The 16,353-nt window shown below is 47.8% G+C and overlaps 6 protein-coding genes across 6 annotated transcripts; 3 read left to right on the top strand and 3 right to left on the bottom strand.

Moving 5' to 3' along the window:
- Nucleotides 1–1,390: 1,390 nt before the first annotated feature.
- BDCG_06765 (elongation factor 3) lies at nucleotides 1,391–4,977 on the bottom strand (the record flags this gene model as incomplete). Its single annotated transcript, XM_045422517.1, has 3 exons — nucleotides 1,391–1,445; nucleotides 1,580–2,257; nucleotides 2,333–4,977. 3 exons carry the CDS (start codon nucleotides 4,975–4,977, stop codon nucleotides 1,391–1,393), a joined length of 3,378 nt encoding a protein of 1,125 aa, XP_045278144.1.
- Nucleotides 4,978–5,838: 861 nt separating this feature from the next.
- On the bottom strand, nucleotides 5,839–7,995 carry BDCG_06764 (isocitrate lyase; the record flags this gene model as incomplete). The annotated part of the gene is made up of 6 exons (XM_045422516.1): nucleotides 5,839–5,846; nucleotides 5,917–6,170; nucleotides 6,252–6,675; nucleotides 6,754–7,166; nucleotides 7,224–7,512; nucleotides 7,581–7,995. The coding sequence occupies 6 exons, from the start codon at nucleotides 7,993–7,995 to the stop codon at nucleotides 5,839–5,841; spliced, it is 1,803 nt and encodes a 600-aa protein (XP_045278143.1).
- A 470-nt stretch (nucleotides 7,996–8,465) lies between these two features.
- BDCG_06763 (2-methylcitrate synthase, mitochondrial) lies at nucleotides 8,466–10,945 on the top strand. Its single transcript, XM_045422515.1, has 3 exons — nucleotides 8,466–8,880; nucleotides 8,991–10,142; nucleotides 10,227–10,945. Exons 1-3 carry the CDS (start codon nucleotides 8,833–8,835, stop codon nucleotides 10,437–10,439), a joined length of 1,413 nt encoding a protein of 470 aa, XP_045278142.1. The 5' UTR covers nucleotides 8,466–8,832; the 3' UTR covers nucleotides 10,440–10,945.
- A 310-nt stretch (nucleotides 10,946–11,255) lies between these two features.
- Nucleotides 11,256–12,369, top strand: BDCG_06762 (uncharacterized protein). Its single transcript, XM_045422514.1, has 2 exons — nucleotides 11,256–11,659; nucleotides 11,719–12,369. Exons 1-2 carry the CDS (start codon nucleotides 11,428–11,430, stop codon nucleotides 11,802–11,804), a joined length of 318 nt encoding a protein of 105 aa, XP_045278141.1. The 5' UTR covers nucleotides 11,256–11,427; the 3' UTR covers nucleotides 11,805–12,369.
- Nucleotides 12,229–13,624, bottom strand: BDCG_06761 (uncharacterized protein). Its single transcript, XM_045422513.1, has 2 exons — nucleotides 12,751–13,624; nucleotides 12,229–12,687 (listed from the first exon to the last, which is right to left on the bottom strand). The coding sequence occupies exon 1, from the start codon at nucleotides 13,216–13,218 to the stop codon at nucleotides 12,802–12,804; it is 417 nt and encodes a 138-aa protein (XP_045278140.1). The 5' UTR covers nucleotides 13,219–13,624; the 3' UTR covers nucleotides 12,229–12,687; nucleotides 12,751–12,801.
- BDCG_06760 (3'-5' exonuclease) lies at nucleotides 13,284–16,030 on the top strand. The gene has a single exon (XM_045422512.1). The coding sequence runs from the start codon at nucleotides 14,578–14,580 to the stop codon at nucleotides 15,388–15,390; it is 813 nt and encodes a 270-aa protein (XP_045278139.1). The 5' UTR covers nucleotides 13,284–14,577; the 3' UTR covers nucleotides 15,391–16,030.
- The last annotated feature ends 323 nt before the right edge of the window (nucleotides 16,031–16,353 follow it).

Here is a 16,353-nt window from a genome sequence, read left to right as displayed (position 1 = left end):
ATTTAGTTTAGTTTATAGGGGTTAGATAGAACAGCAGTAGTATTTGGCTGATGAACACGGCCTGTCAACTCCTACTCAAAAGTTATAGTCAAGCTTGTTAACTATACAAAAGCACTGATTGGAGAAGAAGGAATGTTGACGAGGACAGAGTCGACAGACAGACAGACACTCTCAAAAAAGTTGAACAGAACAACAAGATTGGTTCCACATCTGAAGCCTACTTACTTCCTGGACATATTACCTGTTGGAAAGCCATGATCATGATCAGGTCCTCAGCCCATCTAAAGCAACATTCGCACTACATAAGGACGCAGGTACGGACGGTACTTTACAAGTAGATTAAGGGTTAGGGTACTCTGTAGAGGTTGGATTATTATTGAATGGGATTAGGGTACGGGTGGTTAGGGGGTTTACAGGTGTGAAATATGCGGTTGGGAATAGCCAGGTATATGTGACATAACAATGTAGTTATCGAGTTTTAATGATAATGAGCTACAGGGGTTGTGGAGCACTCCTCAGTCGGGATGTATTATCTTTCTCTCTTTTACTTAGCAACGCTTGAGAAAAAATTTGGTTGGTGGTTTGTATTGTAACTTCTTGTCGATAAGGATTTGAGAGCAAGTAAATAATTATATATATATATATATATATATATATGTTAAAGCTCAAGTTCGGGCACAATGTTTTCTTAATTCATACGTTACCAGACAAGTTAAACACCGAGTTGAAGATATTATGGCCAGTTATTTAACAAACAAATACTTATTATTAACTAACACTAGAAGGAATAGGTAACAAACAATGTCTATCTCTCTGTCAATTCAAATCAACACATTGTTAACATGCGCTAACTGAAACTATGAAAAAGTAAATATAAAAAAGAAAGAAAAAAAAAAAAAAAAAAAAGAAAGAAAAAAAAAAAAGCAAGGGGAAAAAAACGCCAGAACCGGTCCGTCTAGTATCTTTTCTCCGAAGGGAATGAATGGATGAAATAAGACAATGCCACGCGGAGAGAGTCTATATACGTCTATGTATATACATGCCGTTAAAAATTACCGTCGGTGCTCCGCAGTTTCAGCACAAGAGGGAAAGGTGGGGGGGGGGAATAAATAAAAGATGAAGCAAAACTAAACATCGTGAAACGGAAAATAAGGAAGCGACGAAAGAAGAAAGAAGAAAGAAGAAAGAAGAAAGAAGAAAGAAGAAAGAAAGAAGGAAAGAAAGAAAGACATGGAGGAAGATGAAAAGAATCTATGTAAGAAATCCATCGAATATATGTGAGGTCCCAACCAGCAAACAAGAAAGTCCAAGCCCAAAAGAGAGGGAAAAAAAAAAGAAAAAAAAAGAAAGACTTTTGTTCACATCATTATTTTCCCCAATAGAGGAACCATTATGCTTCATCATCAGTGTCTGGGGGGTGAGGTGTGCCCTTGGGTGAGTTGAGCCTGGAAGAGGAGGGTTGCTGTTAGCACACGTCCATTTACTCAATGATCAAGAGGAAAGCGAAAAAAAAAAAAGAAAAGAAAAGAAAAGAAAAAAAAAAAAGGAAACGGGAGAAAGAAAAAAGTTGCCAACATACCATTCAATATGCCTTAAACGCCTCCGCACCTCACGATCCTTCATCTGCGCACGAGTCAACTTCTTCTTTTTCTTCGCTTTGAACTTCAACTCGCCGCCCGCATCCTCAGCACCAGAATTAGCAGCAGACGCTGCTGCGGACGCTGCCGCGCTCGAAACGACACTGCTAGCCACGGTGCTGGGTCCGCGCGAGCTGTCCTCAAACCGGTCGAGGGAGAGCGACACATGGCCCTTGTGCGTCATCCGCCCGTCCTCGACATGCCATTGCTCGGGGCACAGTGCACCGACGAATTCCTCGTTGTGGGAAATCATCACCACGCCACCCTTGTAGTCGCGGATGGCGACGGCGAGGCCGCCTAGCGAGTCGCGGTCGAGGAAGTTGGTGGGTTCGTCCAGGACAAGGAGGTGCGGGTTATTCCACATGGCGCCGGCGAGGACGACTTTGACCTTCTGGCCGCCCGAGAGGCCGGAGATTTGGTTGTGGTTTGCGATTTCCGGGTCGAGGCCGACGTCTTCGAAGTGTTTGGAGATTACTTTTGGTTCCAGGACGCGGTAGCCTAGGCCCTCGCGGGAGGCTTCGTGGTCGTCGTATTCTTGGACGAGTTTTTGGAAGCCTTCCTTTAGAAGAGTTTCGCGGGAGATGAAGGAGTTGAATTTGGGAAGCATGCCAACCCATTTACTGATTTGAGTGTTAGAGAGAACGGGGGGGAAAATGGGAGTCCAAGGAGAGAGATTGAAGGGGGACACGGCTTACACTTCATATTGGAACGTTTTCTTCAACTTTTGCCGACCGATCAAGGCCTCAATACGCCGGGGTCCCCTCCCATCGCCAATATCGATTGTTTTCTCCATTTGGATACGATCCTCCTCGGTCAAAACTCTGGTTTGCTTCATCAACACCTCCCGATCGTCGCCATTCTGATATCTCCACTGCAGATATTGGTTGGGTGTCTTCTCCATGTGCATCTCCACATGTTCAAGGGCGTGCTGCTTGATGTACCCGATTCGAAGATTGGGATGCTTCTCAACCTTACCGGATTGGGGAATAAGCTCTCCAGTCAACAGCTTGATGAAAGTTGACTTCCCCGCGCCGTTACCGCCAATAATGGCTGTGCGAGACGAGAGGGTCAGGGAACAGCTTGCATCTACTAGAGAGGGCTTTGTATTTCCAGGATAAGTGTAAGTCACGTTACTCATGCGAAGGATGGCACGGGTTTGCGATTTGACACCTGTCAAGATACCTGGAGGGGGGAACTTGAACTGAACATTCGACGAGCTAAGGGTATAGTAGCTCTTCGCCTCCGGCTTGACTTTGACAAAATCAGCAAGGTTACCCTTGTAGCAGACCAGTTTCTTTCCTTCATAGTGGTAGATATCGGTACAGACTTCGTCCAAGAAACCAGAGTCGTGACTGACGATCAAACTGGTGATCTCGGTGTGTTGCTTCAGGTATTCCTGCAGCCATTTCACATTCGCTACGTCCAAATGATTGGTCGGTTCGTCGAGGAGGAGAACATCAGCTCCCATGAGCATAGCTCGCGCCAGAGCCAACTTCATCTTCCATCCACCGGACAGGGAGCCAACTTTCTGTTCCTGCCGTCCACCAGGGCCAGCAGTGAATCCGACCTCGCTCAAGACCTCGGAAATTCGCTCTTTGCCGCTTGCAGCTAGTTCTGGATCTTTGGCAACGAATTCCAAGATGCTCAAATCCGCATCTTCACCTTGGTTGTGCTCCACGAAGCATGTCTTCAAAACATCCTTGGGAGGGAATCCTTCCAGCTTTCCCTCCGCAATACTGCGCATGAGGGTGGATTTTCCGGCTCCGTTGCGCCCGCAGAGCCCGTATCGATGGCCCTTGAGGAGCCTAAGGTTTGTGTGGGAGAGCAGAAGCATGCCGCCATACGCAAGAGAGAAATCCGCATTGACGATCTCAACTTCACCCGTGTCTTCTTGCACAGGTACTCCATATTTCCGCTTATCTTCCTCCACGAAATGGGCGTGAACTGCGGAAGCGATGGCAGCCTCTTGTCCCTCCTTGACTAGTTGACTAAGATAAGGTGCGATGCATAGTGGGACGCGGTCGAGAAGACGTGAATTCACGTCGTCGCGAACCATTTCAGAGATATACGTCTTCGAGATGGCCCAGAATGGTTCATCTTCCTTACGCACAATTCCGCCATGGAGCTTCACCTGTTGCTCCAATACCTTTAGAACTTCATCTGCTGTTACTTGGGTCACCGCCCCGTTGGCTAAGTTCGTGCTGCCATCGCCCATAGCGTGCTGGATGACGTTCAGAGCGCGTGTTGCTAGCTCCCGAACTTCAGGCAACGAAGCCCTGTCTTTCACCCCTTGTACACCTGGTTTCAACTTCGGCAAGAATGTCCTCGCTTCATTAGGGTCGTGGACGAGCTTTGTGAGATTCTCGACGACAACGACTGTCTGGCGAAGGACTTCCTGTGGGGTTGTGGGTGTGTTTAGGGATCGTTCAAGAAGAGGGGTGAGGAGCGCAAGTACAGGGGAGGTAACTATCGCGACGAAGGTAGTCTGGGACAAGGCAAGGATGGTCTTTTGTAAAGTTTGTGCGTCGGGGTTTTCCATCGCTTTAATCAGCAGCGGGATTCTGGGAGCCACATCGTCATTGGAGAGGACCGTCGTCAAAGCAGTCATTGTTTTAACCGCCTGTTTTGAAACCTCGTTCTTCATATCGTGCATGCCGGACTCGACGACAGGGATCAGATCCTTTAAACATTTGCCCACGGATTCGCGGAGGAGATCCTTTTGCAAACTCTCCTCCTTGGTGTCTGAGCCCGCCTGAGTCTTCTCAGCCACTTTTTCCAGCAGACGATAAGCCTCCACAGCGCCTTGCCATTTCGCAGTTGACTTGTTGAGATACGCCAATAGTGCCGGAACAAGCGCAGCGACCAACGACTCGACCTTCAGGCAAGCAAACAGCGCATCCACGGCATACTTAGCCGCTTCCCGCACCACGGCACCCTTATCAGCCAGCGCATCCAAGGCCAGGGAAAGCAACCCTCCATGCTCAAGTAAGAAGACAACCTCGCTGAGCGGTTGTTCTCGAGGAAATCTCTCGAACAGAGCGCCCAATATCAGCATTGCACTTTCTCGCTTTGCCCCGCTTTTCTTATCTACCGCCGCTTTTTTTATATCCCTCAACAAATTATAGCCGTGTAGCCCGCGAAATCCGACGGATTGAATGAGGAGGTTCGCCAAGCCATAGGAAGCGTCTAAAGACTCTTGCGATTTATCTGCGTTGAATATGGTGTTCATCAACGAGGCAACCTCCTCCTCGGTGGGGGGTACGGAGGACGGGACCTTCGGGATCATGATGGGGGCGGAGGACATGGTCGACGATTCTGATGGTGAAACAGGGTGTGGCATACTTTAGCGAGAAAGGGTAAAGGGGCAAAAAGAAATAGAGACAAATAAAAACAATAGGGAAGAGGTAGGAATCGATAAATGCGTAGTGGTATATAGATATATATGTAGTTGTAGAGTGGAGATTGTGCGATCGCAAAACTTGAGACGAGCCTAACAAGAAAGAAACAAGGGAACAAAAGACGATATCTTCAAGAAAAGCGCTCTATAGAATCGCGCTATGAACAGAGAAACGAGAAGGTAAAAAGCAGTAAAAAAAAAAGAATGAAAAATCGAAGCCTGGAAAAAGGCTATCTATCTATGTTGGGTTTATGAGCCTGGCTGGTGGTAGCGATAAAAAGTTCGGCGGCTGAGATTATTTTTTTATTTTCCGTGGCGGCGAAAGTTTCAGCTTAGTCAGCGCACCAGACGGAATTGGGGGGATTTAATTGGAGGAAGATCCTGATATTTTGGAAGATCAATGATAAGGTCATTTATAAATATATATATATATATATATACATATAATATAATATAGGTGGTCTTCGGTTGTTCCGTAGCTATCAGTCTATGTATGTATTGGAAAGTCCTGCATCTACTCAACGCGATTCCTAGGCATTGAATATGATCCCTTTTGAATGGGATCACTGGTGCGTTTAGCCTCAGATACGATGGATGGTAGAACTGCTTGGGCAGCAGAGCTATTTGCAACATGGTTCACAGCGATGGCTGAGAGTCTGACGTATGTAATGTACTATACCTGCGGTGGCTGGTCAAGCAGTGCCCATCGGAGGCTCATCCGCAATGGCTATGTTTCTATTAAAAATCAAATCCAACCATTCATTGAGATCCCGTAGCAATAAAGTGTGGGATTTTCTAGGTAAATTAGAAAGCTGTAGATGAATTCATTAGTGCGCGGGACCTCTTAATTTTGTGGAATGAGGGGGGATGGATCCAACATACAATCCTCCGTGTTGCCTTCGCCCATACTCTTGTTGGAGCTGCTGCCACTGAGAATGGAGCCGACAATGCCGTCCATATATGGGGCGCCGCTCCATTTCTGGTGCGTAAGTACATCAACTCCCATTTCCTTCTCCCGTCGCTGGATGAGGTTGACATAAGCCAGCATGCCCTCGTCCTTGAATTTCCGCGAAAGCTCAGTTGTCATGGTAGCGTTAGAGTGGAGACCAGCGAGTGAGATAAGTTGGAGGACGAAGCTAGACGCGGAAGTTAAACAAAGTTAATCGCATAGCTCAAACACCTATTTCCATATAAGGGCTGAAAGTGTGAAAACTCACCCATGCTGAGCGATGTCCCAGATAAACGACTTGAGGCTGGCTTCGGTGAAACCCTGACCCATCCAGTTAAACGAAGGGCTGAGGTTATATACCAGCTTCTTGCCAGGGTGTTTTGCTCGGATCTCTCCGGCAAACGACGCCGCCTTCTCGACACTTGGGTCGCCAGTTTCAACCCAGAGCAAGTCAGCGTAGGGCGCGAAGTTGATCGCACGCTTGGTTGCCGCGGCATTACCGGCACGGTAATGATAGTAGCCCTCACGAGTCCTGGGAATGTCCCAGGACCAGAACACAGGTGATTTGGTGTACTTGTGTGCAAGCTCCCGTCGTTCATTAATCGACATGTCCCGGTTTGCGGTTACTTGTTTTTTGTAGTCATCGATGGATGATTGAGCGGCTCCCTCGGATTTAAGATGTTGTTCCACAGCTGTATCAGGGTGTTAGCGTCTTGATCATGAACAGCAGCTAAAAGGGGGAAAATTAAGTATGAATAATTCGTGATTACCTTCATCGAACGTCACAAGTTTATGGTTTTTAACCCATTGTGATTCGAACTGGTCGATTTCAGGGCCAGAGGCCCCGTCCAGCTCCATTCTCTGCAGGGTTTCGGCGAGCGGTTTGGAGCCTTCGGTAACACCTAGGATGAACTCGTGGTCCCGGACATCAATGGTGCTGCTTAGAAGTTTTCCGCTCTCCGAGTCCGTTCTGGCGATGAGCAGATTTTCAGTCCCCATAATATCCCACTGCAATCTTGCTGCGACGAGCCTGTTGATGTGTTCGGCAATGGGGACGAGCACTTTGCCGGCAAGATGGCCGCATTTTTTGCCTCCATGAAGCTGGTCCTCGAAGTGGACAGCAGCGGCTCCGTTTTCGGCAAAGAGTTTGGCCAGTTTCAATACTGCTGTAAGACCTCCATGTCTATTTTGGTGAGTGTTACAATACTCTCTGGGTTCTCAAAGGGGGCTTACAACTTACCCCGTATCGCCATCAGCGATTATGGGCCGCATGAAATCAGTGTAGGGCGTCGACTTGCGCTGGTCCGCAGAAAGTTTCCTTCTTGCATCCCATTCTTTGCGGTCGTGCATTTGCTGGGCCTTGAAGAGCCTCTGAACCTGGTTCGGGACGGTGTTGTAGGGGTAGTCTCCAAAGTCCGGGGATACTTCGTTTGTCGTAGTGAGGAGAGATGAACACGCCCACCCTGAAATATATAGCACTTCTTGGTTGGGAGCTTGCTGTGTCATCTGGACGGGATCAATGGCACCAACTGTATGTTTGTTAGAGGAAACGATACCTCAAAAAAAATAAAAATTTAAAGCTTAGAGCGTCACTCACGCGTATGTACCGGCTTTCCAGCCTTTGCCCTCTCATCCAGCAGATTGAATAATTTTCTTGCCATTATCGAGCTTGGATATGTCTGCTGCAGCGACCCCCGCTTGCTTACGACCGCCTCTGCTGAATATGGGCGCTTGATATCCTCGAAGCGCGGGGTGTTCCACCACTCCCTCACGGCTCTTACTTGTTCTTCAAACAGCGCATCTTCGGCGGCCCCGGCCTTTTCAGCGGAAGACAGTAGCTGGAATGAGTCGGATGGGTGTGCTACTGACACAGGTGGATTGACTGGAGGTAGTTGTGACGCCATCCGCGGGCAGCCACAGGCGAACGTGCGAGCCGCAGTACTGGAGAGAGTGGAGGGGCGGGAGAGCGGACGAAGCTGTCGAGGCAAGCGTCGAGCAGCGTTGCGAATCATTGTCGGCGTGGAATAGTTCTTTTGTCCTACTCCGCCGTATTTAAATATGGGGAAACAGTGTCCTGGGGCTTCCTTTGTTGTTGCGCTTGTTTGTATAGTATTAATATAGTATGGGTGAACTGGCTAACTAGTATATAGGGTTAGCTAATCTGTAGACGCATTGAGCTTTTGGAAAAGTCTTTCTTCCCAGAGCACAAAGGGCGCACCGGGACAACAAAATAGCCCTTTGACAAAGTAATATACAGAGAATAGGTGTTTTAAAAAGTGACAAAAAAAATTCGAACGTTTAGCTGGGTATATATACTGACCGGAAAATGCGGCGATTTGGATTTATAAGAGCCAGTCAATGACAACACCGGATGAGCACGCAGCGAAAGCGACGGTATGATAATATCAGTTAGTTAGTTACAGGATTGAATAGACTAGGCATTAGCTGTAAAGTAGCGCTGTAAACACGCTGGCTGACGTCGTCTGGCTGTGAGGTGTGCTGTATACTGTATACTGAAGTAGAGGAGATTCTTATTGTCCTCGGCAACAAATCCCTCGGCAAAAACAACGCTAGCGCAATCCCGCCGCCAGCCGCCCTTTGGTCCGACCGCCGAATAGCCTCATCTTTACTTGATTCGGACAACACTAGCTCAACCCATTCGAGTCTTCCGGCGGGCGGGTCCTTGCTCTGTGTATTTTTCTCTCCCTCTCAACTCTCCGCTGTCTTTCACAAATCCCAACAAACATCCTTGGACACTTGCTCCCCTCCAATCTCACCTGCTCTGCGCTCTCTGCCCTCAACCCGCAATTGTGCAATTGATCTATATCTCCGAATACACATACGAAACAATGGTATTGGCCAGCAGGGCAACAAGACAGGTGCTGAAGGCGTCTCAGGTATGTTGTTTGGTGGGACCTGATGTTCCTAGTGCTACAATTCCGAGTATCTCAATTTCTCAATTCAATCATTACGACTTCTTCCTTTACTTACCTTTTTCCTATCTTAGAATGCCTCTCGGTCATTTGCCTCCACATCTCGGTACTACTCCACCGCAGAATCTGACCTCAAGACTGCTTTCCAAAATGCTATTCCGGCAAAGAAGGAGCTGCTCCAGGAGGTCAAGAAGCGTGGTGAAGACGTCATTGGCGATGTGACCATTGCTAGCGCCATTGGAGGCATGAGAGGCCTGAAGGCCATGGTTTGGGAGGGCTCTGTGCTGGACGCCAACGAGGGCATCCGCTTCCACGGCAAGACCATCAAGGACTGCCAGAAGGAACTGCCAAAGGGCACTTCCGGAACTGAGATGCTCCCCGAAGCGATGTTCTGGCTCCTCCTTACCGGCCAAGTCCCAACCACCCCCCAAGTCCGGGCTTTCTCCCGCGAATTGGCAGAGAAATCACATCTCCCCCAGCACATTCTGGACCTTATCAAGTCCTTCTCCAAGGATATGCACCCAATGACCCAGTTGTCCATCGCAGTTGCGGCCTTGAACACCGAGTCCAAGTTTGCCAAGGCCTACGCTGGAGGCCTCAACAAGGCTAGCTACTGGGAGCCTACCTTTGATGACAGCATTGCCCTCCTCGCCAAGATCCCCCGTCTCGCCGCATTGGTCTTCCGCCCCAATGAGATCGAGAAGGTCGGCAAACAGGAGCTCGACCCTGCTCAGGACTGGGCATACAACTTTGCTGAGCTCCTCGGAAAGGGCGGCAAGGCCAACGAGAGCTTCCACGATCTGCTCAGACTCTACCTCGCCCTTCACGGTGACCACGAGGGTGGAAACGTTTCCGCCCACGCCACTCACCTTGTTGGAAGCGCCCTGAGCGACCCCTTCCTCAGCTACAGCGCTGGCCTCCTCGGCCTCGCTGGTCCTCTCCACGGCCTTGCTGCCCAGGAGGTGCTCCGCTGGATCCTGAAGATGCAAGCTGCGATCGGCAACAAGTTCACCGATGCAGACGTCAAGGACTACCTCTGGTCCACACTTAAGTCCGGCCAGGTCGTTCCAGGCTACGGACACGGTGTCCTGCGGAAGCCAGACCCTCGCTTCGAAGCTCTGATGGACTTCGCCAGCACCAGACCCGACATCATGGCCAACCCGGTCTTCCAGCTCGTCAAGAAGAACTCCGAAATCGCCCCCGGTGTCCTGACTGAGCACGGAAAGGTAAAAATACCCGGCTCCTTTTTTTCCTGCACTTGAACAAATATATATTTAAAAACTAACTCGATTTTTGTCCAAAAATAATAGACCAAGAACCCCCATCCCAACGTAGACGCTGCGTCTGGTGTTCTGTTCCACCACTACGGTTTCCAGGAACCCCTCTACTACACCGTCACCTTCGGTGTCAGCCGCGCCCTCGGCCCACTCGCCCAGCTCATCTGGAGCCGCGCTCTGGGTCTGCCCATCGAGCGCCCCAAGAGTATCAACCTCCAGGGCCTTCTCAACCTGTCCAAGAAATAAATTTTGTACCATTGCATTTTAGACGGTGAGAAAATGGGAGGTTTGGTATAACTGTTGAAAGTCACACTGGTGGGCTTAGGGAAGATGGTAGAGGGGGGGGGGGAAATTGCCGAGCTAGGTAAATGTGTATTAGCTATGCGTTTGTATGTATGGTAACTATGTATATATGCATGTATCTACGTGTCCATTGAATGTCATTAGAAAAGCCCAGATATCCAAAAAAAAGTTGCATGTTATATCTAATTTTTGTGATATCTTTTCATGGCTTCCGTTGCTCACGATTCATATCTATCTCTTTATGTATCCGTCAATATAACAAAGAAAATGGTTATCACTGGCATTAAAAATCATTTCTTCTAAAAAACTTTCAGGAGGCTGGCTACTTTCCGCCATTCATTAAATTACATATTCTTACCCTAAAGACCCAATACCAATGATTATACAGGAAATATACATGATTTCGGCTCTTCCACATCGCCGCCTGAGAAACAACAGGAGAGCCCGCTACGTTAATTCATGTACTTTTTCAATTTGAGCAGTTTCCAATATTTGCCAATTCACGCTACTTTGAGAAATAAATGAAAATGTCCTCACCATTCGTGGATCTTCATGGCAACGCGATCCCCGAAGATCAACTTCTTGACTATGGCAGGTCGTGATGGAATGGCCGTCAAAAGGCCATTGAGATATAAAAAATGTTTATCGACGTCTAGGGCGTCGCAACGGCGTTGTCCCCTTCATCATTATCTCTAAGATGACTATTCAGCTTGCATTTATGGAAAACGGCGATCTACGTACATAGTTGGCGCGAAATCGGGCCCCTAAGTCTCTTCGACTTTTGTGATCGGGCTGTTAGGGGCTGTAATCTATAGCGTTGTCAGTTTGACCTCTTCAAGGATCTACCACTGGACGCTCGCCGAGCTACTTGGCCACGAAGGACATCTCCACCTAGCACACAAAACATTTGGCTTGGAGCTATCATTGAGAAATGTTGGACCAAAGGTGCATTTCAGAATGCGGATCGTCTGTCAGAGGCATTGGATTCCATCAACCTAGACAATCAGTCTACTCAGGGAAATGCGAAATACGATTGCTGCGAGCCAGGGAAGAAGGCATCAATACAGCCTATCACCAAACTCGCGGTCACTACTTGTGCCATTACAGTACTAGCCACTTGGATTTGGAGATGGTCTTAAGTACAATTGCCGTTCTGCATTCAGGTATGATACAATGTCGTTTTATCCACTAGCAAAATAAGCTGACAGATGATATGAGCCAGCGAATAGTGAGTGTAACTATGGTGTACTTGTGCCCTTCACAGAGCCTCATGAGTCGCCGCGCACTCGATCGAGTCACAAACCCTGAAAAGAACACTACGCGACTGTGATATTAGTGAGATCGTAAAGTTTCGGAGAATCCCCAAGCTCTAACCGTCATATACGGGTACGATGATCCACGGGCCCTTTGTAATAGGATCAGCCGGAGAGAGTTATAAAGAGAATGGAATGGAATATTTAAAGCCAATGGAGAATTCTGTTCTCACCGAGCCATCGCTCAGCGTTGACCTTCTGTGGTCACCAGGGGCTCTCGATGGTGAAGGGTGATAAATTCTGCCTGCTTGATATGTAGAGAGTGATAGACGCAAGCGCGCTTGATCATTGAAATCAGGTATTCAGTTCAGTAGGGGAGTAGGGAACTGCATGATTTCAACGACTACAGTGAAGATAATACAACTAAAGATAATGCAGCTGATAGTTCGACTTCAATCAGGAAGGATGGAAAGTTGAATGTTTTTAGATTGGGAGCGCAGGAATATTTATTCGATATTATTTAGGGTTTACTTCCTTCCCACCAATACGATACTAATAAATTCCCATTAATAAAACGAAACAGCTCATTTCTTCTTGCTTCTAGAGTTCCGCCGACGAGTGTGCAGATGGCGCCTTTCATAATGGGCCATAGCGGCTCTATTTTGTGCCCTGGTTGATCCGTCTTGTATCACCATGTTGTAGCTAACTTATCGCTTTAGAGAGTATCTGAGTTACTGAAATATACACATAAATCTCTATACCATATACCATTCTATATACAGTATTCTTGACATAGTCATATTCTCTACACTGTAGGCTTAGACCTAGCTCATTGATCATGCAAACAGCTCCTCCTGCATATATTCAACCCCTGAGGGGGCGATTCCGCAGCAATTGAGCCTATGAGCTCCGCATGGGCATTGATACGAATCTAACCTCTGGGAAATGTGAGATGATGATGATGATGATGATGTGGAACAGTATGCTCAGTAACTGCCTACCGCATGGATCTGCCTTCACAAGAGAGCAGGAGAGGATTCTGCCCTGGCCTTTCATCGATCCCATGACGTACTCCATACTGGGCAGCTTGGGAAAACTTTTGGGAAATTTGCAATTGTTTTAGCAAAATTGTCTGGATGGTAGGTGGGGTTGAGGAGTAGACAATAGTTTCCTCGTTGAAGGGTTGCCGTTCCTGGATCATTTACATGTGATCTGAGAGAAGCGAGTGATAGTACGGACTCCCACAGTATTCCACGTTGGCCGACGTGAGCAAGCGGTTCTGGAAGTTGGCGCATACGCAATAGTCCGAACATTATACCGTTAGGGAATTGGACTCGAGCGTCCACGGGTGGGGTGGCTGCTCCAGTTGACAAATGGGGTTGAGCCCTCCCCCGTTCAAATCCCATGGATGGGATGAATACTCGAGACATAAATGAGCTGGGCGCGTCCACAACAGAGACGCAGGACATCACAAGAACAAAAAATTGCCTTGCAGTAGCTGATGCATGAACATACTGTGATGGTTCAAGGGTCACTCACTGGCTTTGCACCGCCAGCCTAAATAAGGGAAGTTCAGTTTGCTTAGCATGTCAATGCTTGCATTTGTGAATATCAGGTCCGGTGTATCTATCCTTTGTATCCTTGCACAGGCGCAAGGGGCTAACTTCCCGGATAAACCTGTAGCCTGTAACTAATCCGTGGGGAAGGACATATGCAAATCATCGCTGGTTGTTGGAGTGTTGCTGCAGGTATCCACAGTGGCTTTGCGTGGAACATAATTGAGGTTCTGTGCAGCTAGATTGGTTGGCCCGCAGTGTTGAGAATGGCTTTTGCCTTTTGCTGAATTGCTAAATGTGAAGAGAAGGAGGACTTGTTATCTTTTCTGTTGTCTTTTCTCTTCCTCTCATTTGATATCCATCTTTTTTTTGGAGGTGCAGGATAGTGATTAGTAAGCCAACTTACCCAACTACTATTGAACCTCTGAAATGCCTTCATTTGCTGCATAAATATTCTCATTTTTAGTACTCCGGATGGATACCCAGAGATATGTGCTCCGCTGCCTAGCCCGATCCCAAGACACTGGCATTCGGCACATCTATTGGCCATTCCACCTTTCTTCCCCCCTGGCGCGCCCAAATATGCAGCCGTCCCACGCCTCCCGAGGTCATACTGTAGTAATACTATCCTCCGCTAGTTCTTTGAAGGCGACTTAGGTTCCTCTTCCATGGCCTCAGCAACAACCCGTTTAGGAAAACCTCTCAGCTCCAGGGCTGTCGGCGCATCACATATTAAAATTAAGACACCTGTTTGCAACTGGGAAGGGGGACAGACAGAGGACAACATATCCCAGGTACAGCACTCACCGCTTGGGGAAACCATTCATAAAAATATCATGCGATTGACAAATACCCGGACTTGCTGCCCTGCTTGCGCTGCTCTGCTTGGTTGTCTGGCTCCGGTTACCCGCCGAGGCTGGATATCATCCTGTCTATATGCGGTTGTCATATCATTTTCCTTTGGGGACCTCGGGAGATCCGGGGTTCTGGAAACCAAACCGGGCTAACTATGCAAGCAAGAGTTGGCATATAAATTATACATAAGAGATGACGGCGCGAACTGGGGAGAATAGGAGCCCCTGAGGCGATAATTTCGTGGACATCCCCGAATCGAGGCAAATGTGACATTGTCTTAGTTACTCCGCCGGGCCACTGCATGGATGGGACATACAAATATCTACCTGTAGGTATAAGTGTCTATATATATATATATCTAGGTGAATAGCCCGAGCATAGTGTGTGCGGCCAACTTCACGCAATATAGTTATAGCCATGATCGCTTCCAGCGTGGTTGACACTACCTCCTCTCTACGCCGGCTTATCGATAGCCTCGATAACCTCCCATCAAATCCACCGTCGCTGTATATCGACCTTGAAGGCATCAACCTCTGTCGCGAAGGTAGCATCTCGATTCTTCAAATCTTCAACCACCCCAAGGAGCATGTCTACCTCGTCGACATCCACCACCTTGGTGAAGCAGCCTTCACAACAACCGGAACAAATGGAAAATCGCTCAAGAGCATCCTAGAATGCCCAGTTACGCCCAAGGTCTTTTTCGACGTCCGAAACGACTCGAACGCACTGTTTTTCCACTTCGGAATCCGCCTTCAGGGCATCGAAGATATTCAGCTTATGGAAAATGGGTCGAGACCGGGTCCACTCTCGAGAAAAAAATTCGTCTCGGGCCTAGCACGGTGTATAGAGATGGACACGCCGGTTTCTCCGGCTGCCAAACGACTCTGGAAGGAAAATAAGGATAAAGGAACGCAGCTCTTTGCGCCAGAGCGCGGCGGCTCTCATGAGGTGTTCAACGTCCGGCCTATCCCACAGGCTATTATAGACTATTGTGTGCAAGACGTCTCTTTCATGCCCCTGCTACGAACACTCTACTGGAGCAAACTCACGCCGCATTGGAAGTCCGAGGTTGTTGGTGCGACGAAGGAGCGGATTCGGGTGTCCCAGACCCTCACATACCAGCCAAATACTAGGGATAAGACACTAAGCCCATGGCAGAGCCTTAATACTAAGACGGTTGGTATGGCCAATGGTCTGATGGGGCGACTTGAGTTGTTTGGCGGCAGGTGACTGGTTTGGAATAGACGGAGTGGAAGATAAACGGAAAGGAGGATGGGAGGGTAGTTAGGGGCCCCCTTATTTTTTGGAAGAAATGGCTTAAACTAAGTGCGTGTGAAGTGGATTCATATTGATGCCGTTACGATTTTTGCGGGGTTAGATTCTTCCTTTTTATTAACTTTCCTCGCCCTGATTTTTACTTGAGGAAATTGTGTTTTTGATGGATATGGCACTGTATGCATCGGAATACCTACTATCTACAAATGTAGAAATGCAAATGGAATTTCGGAAACGGGAGCTGCTGCTGTGAAATGGTTAATGCGGATCAAAATACTCCTTCGCAACAGTGCGCAAAGAGGGGTGGACATGCCGGGCTAATCTCAAAGCGTTACTAACTAGTAGTTATGTATTATTTATTTTGCAGGGCTATGACATACGTAGTTTAGCAAAGAGATTTTGATCAATCACTTTTCACCCCATTATTATTCAATTATTCCGTCGCGAACTCGCAAGAAAAAAACCACGCTCGGCGATGATAGGCCCAACGGCACGAATTCTAGAGCAAACAACAAACCTCGAATTAGGGTGCTCGGGACTTATCTTCCAGTTAAAAAGAACACAAGTAATAAAATGTGCCCCATGAGAACGACCATGAAGTTCCCAAATTTTGGGAAGCGCGACGCTCGTTTCGAGTCGTGGTGGAAAGGATATTTGCCTATCATTTGCCGTAACTAACTACAACTTCATATCACATTTTCATTTTGGTGTGTTGGAGAGTTTTCTCCGCATTCGCCTAGAATGAGATAGTGTAACCTATGCCTATCTCATTAGTTCTGGATCATAAAACCTCTTCCCCCCCCTTCTGCCCTTGAAATAATGAGCTGTGTAAACGAAGTAGCTAAAGGTCTAGCTGAACATATTTGATTGAAAAATCTAGTATTCTAAATTGGCCGCCCTTTTGAAAATAAGAGCAGC

Source organism: Blastomyces dermatitidis, assembly GCF_000003525.1.
Source record: "Blastomyces dermatitidis ER-3 genomic scaffold supercont1.7, whole genome shotgun sequence".
Taxonomy (NCBI): Eukaryota; Fungi; Ascomycota; class Eurotiomycetes; order Onygenales; family Ajellomycetaceae; genus Blastomyces; species Blastomyces dermatitidis.
Note: the sequence above shows the minus strand (reverse complement) of the source record. Positions and strands in the feature narration are given on the sequence as shown.

Bases quoted from the DNA above. Each gene is read 5' to 3' on its own strand.
- BDCG_06763 (XM_045422515.1), top strand. From the start codon at position 8,833: ATGGTATTGGCCAGCAGGGCAACAAGACAGGTGCTGAAGGCGTCTCAG. The intron at 8,881-8,990 runs GTATGTTGTTTG...TTCCTATCTTAG, and splicing joins AGGTGCTGAAGGCGTCTCAG to AATGCCTCTCGGTCATTTGC. The intron at 10,143-10,226 runs GTAAAAATACCC...CAAAAATAATAG, and splicing joins TCCTGACTGAGCACGGAAAG to ACCAAGAACCCCCATCCCAA.
- BDCG_06762 (XM_045422514.1), top strand. From the start codon at position 11,428: ATGTTGGACCAAAGGTGCATTTCAGAATGCGGATCGTCTGTCAGAGGC. The intron at 11,660-11,718 runs GTATGATACAAT...GATATGAGCCAG, and splicing joins AATTGCCGTTCTGCATTCAG to CGAATAGTGAGTGTAACTAT.
- BDCG_06761 (XM_045422513.1), bottom strand. From the start codon at position 13,218: ATGTCCTGCGTCTCTGTTGTGGACGCGCCCAGCTCATTTATGTCTCGA.
- BDCG_06760 (XM_045422512.1), top strand. From the start codon at position 14,578: ATGATCGCTTCCAGCGTGGTTGACACTACCTCCTCTCTACGCCGGCTT.